The sequence below is a fragment of the Chanodichthys erythropterus genome, chromosome 13 (assembly GCF_024489055.1).
Source record: "Chanodichthys erythropterus isolate Z2021 chromosome 13, ASM2448905v1, whole genome shotgun sequence".
Classification (NCBI taxonomy): domain Eukaryota; kingdom Metazoa; phylum Chordata; class Actinopteri; order Cypriniformes; family Xenocyprididae; genus Chanodichthys; species Chanodichthys erythropterus.
The window spans coordinates 50,567,331-50,571,617 of NC_090233.1; the positions used below are offsets into that span (position 1 = coordinate 50,567,331).

The window sequence follows — 4,287 nt, forward strand, 5'->3', positions numbered from 1 at the left end:
ATGGCCACTGTAGCAGAACTCACAGAAATTTGCTTGCTGTCATGAAAAAATTAATGCGTTTAGTTCGCTATCAGTGTGAACATCATATTATATATGAAGAGATCACTTATAAATCTGTGTGGATTTCTCTCTCTCTCTCTCTCTCTCTCTCTCTCTCTTTCTCTTTCTTTCTCAGGTGAACGTGAGGGGAGATGTGTGCATCCATGCAATGATAGTTAAACTTATCCTCCCCTGCGTTAGAGAGGAACTGATTTTGGCTGGAGTCCAGTTCCCTAAAAACCCCTGTGACCCTCTGATCCCATTTGATGACTAACTAATAACAGACACACACAATGATCTGCCATACTGTATAGAGGAACTATTGAAAACTGTTTAATTCCTCAATATTAAACTCAATCTTCAAACCCTCAGTGCCTGTGTCTGTGTGTTAATTCTACATGATATAAAATGTGAAGGTGAAAGTGTGAAAATGTGAGGTTTGGTGTTGATCAAGGGAACTTTAGCCTTACTGATGGGGCTGTGGAGGCTGGGAAACAGAAATTAGCAATGACACATACTCTCACCAGGCTAGCTTATATTTTATTAGGCCACAGATACATTCGTAGAGGTTTATTTCAGGTATTGTTGTTGGCACACTGCAGTAGTAACCTAATGACAACTAATCAAACTATTCAAATTCAAGTTAAAGCCTCACAAATTAAATAAAAAAGCTAAAGACATCAAAGAGTGAAAAACTGTATTCACCTATAGGTTATTCACTTATTGTTTGCCTGATTTATCTAAATGCCTGTAATCAATCAGGCAAAACTGCTCAGAAAATGTATTGCAAAACTAAATATTGCATATTACATACAGTGGTGTAGATATACGCCGCATCATGACAAAAATGAAGTAATATTGAAGTGCAGTAAGCCCGGGAGGGACAATCTGAGGACACCGGTGCTCCGAGCACCCGCCCCACACCGAAACATTAAAGCTTTAATGAATTGTACATCACGCGTTCTGAGCTTTTATAAGCTGTATGAACTGAACGGATCAGTTGTCTGCGCAGTATGAATGTCTTTGACTGAAGCCCAATTATTTCATTTGCATAAGGGTGCGCAAATCACCATAAGTGCATTTACCAGTTCACCAGGATTAGTTCACTTCAGATTAAAACTTTATTTCTTCAGTCGAAATGAAATTAAGGTTTTTGATGAAAACATTCCAGGATTTTTCTCCATATAGTGGACTTCAATTGGCCTCCAAACAGTTGAAGGTCAAAATTACACTTTCATTGCAAAGCGTTTTACACAATCCCAGACGAGGAATAAGGGTCTTATCTAGAGAAACCTTCGCTCATTTTCTAAAGAAAAATTAAAATTATATACGTTTTAATCATAAATGCACATCTTGAACTATAGCTCTCTTCTTCTTCTTCTTCTCTATTAGAATTCCGGCAGTGTAGACACTGCTAAGTGTATTACTGCCCTCCACAGGTCAAAGTTTGAAATAATTGTTATATACTTCCACTAGCATATTGTTATATACTTCCACTAGCATATTGTATATGACAATTTAGTTCAAACTTTGAAGCTGCACTGAAACCTTTGACCTACAACCGTTTAGAGGCCATTGAAGTCCACTATATGGAGAAAAATTCTGGAATGTTTTCATCAAAAACCTTCATTTCTTTTTGACTGAAGAAAGAAAGACATGAACATCTTGGATGACATGAGGGTGAGTAAATTATCAGGAAATTTGCAAGAAAAGATTTGCATGAGCCATTTTGTGCGGCACTGATGATAAAATGTGCGATCGATTTGAATTCTATTGAAAATGTAGTAAAACGCTACGGAGAAAGTCGAACACGATCTAAAGACACTTAAATTGAAAACATCATCCTGTAAGCTTTTTAACTCATAATGACCACATTTAATATTGTATTTATTGTGGTAAATTTAGACTAGTTGTACAATTTATAATAGATAATATGTAAGGGAATAGATTTTCACTAAAGATTCATATTACAATTGTGGCATGTTGTAGCTATGTTGCTATTTTTCACAACAAATGCTACAGATAAAAAAAAAAATGAGCCATCAATGGTCTATCCTTATTGTGACAAATGCTATAGTTAAACAATTACAAGAAACATGTTACTTTTAAAGCTGAGTACAAGTTAGAAAGAGCTTTAAAATATGGACCTTCTTGAATTATTGACTAAACAATTGGATTTCCCCATGTGTAAAATAATTTAGGCAAATAATGAAATCCTTTTAAGTTTTAAGTATTGATATGCACATCACATCTTAGTGAATCGCTGTAGTAAAACTGCACTGTGCTGAGAGAAGTGAACATGAATGCTCCTCAATAATATAATCTACTTTCATAACACAAATGCCTCCAAATGCCCAGCCTCCACAGCTCCATCAGTAAGGCTTTATCAAGCCCCATCAAGTTCCCTTTATCAACACCAAAACTCATTTTCCTGTTTTCTCATTTTATATATCATGTAGAATTTCATTAAAGTCACACAATTAAATGTGCTTTTTTTTTTAAAAAAAAAATCTTTAAGAAAGCAACATCAAAATCTTTCCACACTTGTTTGGGAATCACTAGTCTCCACTAGTCTTCATTCACATATTTTTTCCCTTTATAAAAGACAATTAAATCTTAAAATTAGAAAAATGAATGTCATTTTACATTATTTTACTTTTTTGTTTTTAAACATTTGGAATGAGGATTTTTTTTATGCCTTTATTATTTCAGCATAAAACTATTTTAGTAAAGTGAAGTGAATTTGGTGTTGTTCACATAAACACACTGACACAGGCTCTGAGGGTTTGAAGATTGAGTTTAATATTGAGGAATGAAACAGTTTTCAATAGTTCCTCTATACAGTATGGCAGATCATTGTGTGTGTCTGTTATTAGAGAAGACAGACTGTTTTCTGCATGTGGTTAGTGACCAAATGGGATCAGAGGTTCACAGGCAATTTTAGGGTGCTGGACTCCAGTTATATTCAATTCCCTTCCACTACAGGGGAGAGCTTCATATATCATCGCATGAACGCACACACCCACACCAACGTACACCTGAGAGAGAGAGAGAGAGAGAGAGAGAGAGAGAGAGAGAGAGAGAGAGAGAGAGAGAGAGAGAGAGAGAGAGAGAGAAATCCACACAGATTTATAAGTGATCTCTTCCATATAGAACCCTGTTCACATTTGATAACAAACTAAACCCATTCAGTTTTTCATGACAACAAGCAAATTTCTGCGAGTTCTGCTACAGTGACCGTTGCTGACTAGATCTGTGTGTCCAGCAGCTCTACAGAGTTAAGACAAATGCAAAGACACGTTATACAGTGACTTTTCAGAGAGGACGGAAAAAGATCAAAGATCCATAAAAATAAAAAACAAAACACTCAGTTACCTTCACGAGATGGTTTGTTCCGGATACAAGCTGAGTCCTAAAGCTTAAAGGAATGTAAGCCTTAAAAGTGGCTCCAGCCTTCTTCTCTATGTCTGACTTCATCTGAATAAACAAATGCACATTTTATATTCATCTACATTATTATTATTTTAATAAGATTGAATGTATTAGTCTCTAGGGAGTCACGTCTATCATTCAGATATCAGAAAACTTATGTAAAAAGTATTGTGACATTAAGTGAAAAGCAAAACAGTTCTTTTAAAAATGACAACAAATAGTTTCCCCAACACATTTTACAGCACCAAGATTATTTTACTGTTTTCACAAAAACTGTGTTTACTACATTTGTGATTTTCTGTCTCCTACCTTGAGGCAGATGTCCTCCTCCTCTGGAGTGATAGGCTCCTCTGGGGTCCATTCTCCACATTTTAACATTTCTGTATTCATTTTGCTGGTGATCAAAGCCTGGATGAAATGTCTGTCTCACAGATTGATTCTGATCCACTATTTATGCTCCCAAAATGCATGATATGAGTCATTATTGGAATTCCATTACATCAAAGGGCTGAATGAATAGGTGGAGTTTCATTTTGGGGGTCTTGTGTAATATTCAGTTCCAGTAAAAAACTCTTCCAGTGGGTGTAGCTACAGGAACATTCATGATATTTCCCCTATTGTGGGCTCGTCCTTAAGACAATGCGCAAAGAATAGAGCTGAAAATATTAGTGCAAAATCCTAAAATCGCAACTAAAATGGATTATTTCCAAAACAATGAAGTTTCACGTTTTCATCCAATTTTTGCATTTATTTATCAACAAAGTGAATATGCCTAAAAAAAGATTGCGAAATTTGCTCTCACCAGCCTTTTTCCAT

General features: G+C 35.6%; 1 protein-coding gene across 1 annotated transcript; it reads right to left on the minus strand.

The window, feature by feature from the left end:
* Positions 1–2,825: 2,825 nt before the first annotated feature.
* On the minus strand, positions 2,826–3,877 carry LOC137033604 (cystatin-B-like). Its single transcript, XM_067405635.1, has 3 exons — positions 3,781–3,877; positions 3,415–3,516; positions 2,826–3,077 (listed from the first exon to the last, which is right to left on the minus strand). The coding sequence occupies exons 1-3, from the start codon at positions 3,859–3,861 to the stop codon at positions 2,943–2,945; spliced, it is 318 nt and encodes a 105-aa protein (XP_067261736.1). The 5' UTR covers positions 3,862–3,877; the 3' UTR covers positions 2,826–2,942.
* Between the last annotated feature and the right edge of the window lie 410 nt (positions 3,878–4,287).

What these genes read in the sequence shown, in the direction of transcription:
- LOC137033604 (XM_067405635.1), bottom strand. Translation starts at nt 3,861, where the DNA reads ATGAATACAGAAATGTTAAAATGTGGAGAATGGACCCCAGAGGAGCCT. An exon ending in AGGAGGACATCTGCCTCAAG is followed by an intron (nt 3,517 to 3,780) that starts GTAGGAGACAGA and finishes TTGTTTATTCAG; the next exon opens with ATGAAGTCAGACATAGAGAA. An exon ending in GAACAAACCATCTCGTGAAG is followed by an intron (nt 3,078 to 3,414) that starts GTAACTGAGTGT and finishes TCTCTCTCTCAG; the next exon opens with GTGTACGTTGGTGTGGGTGT.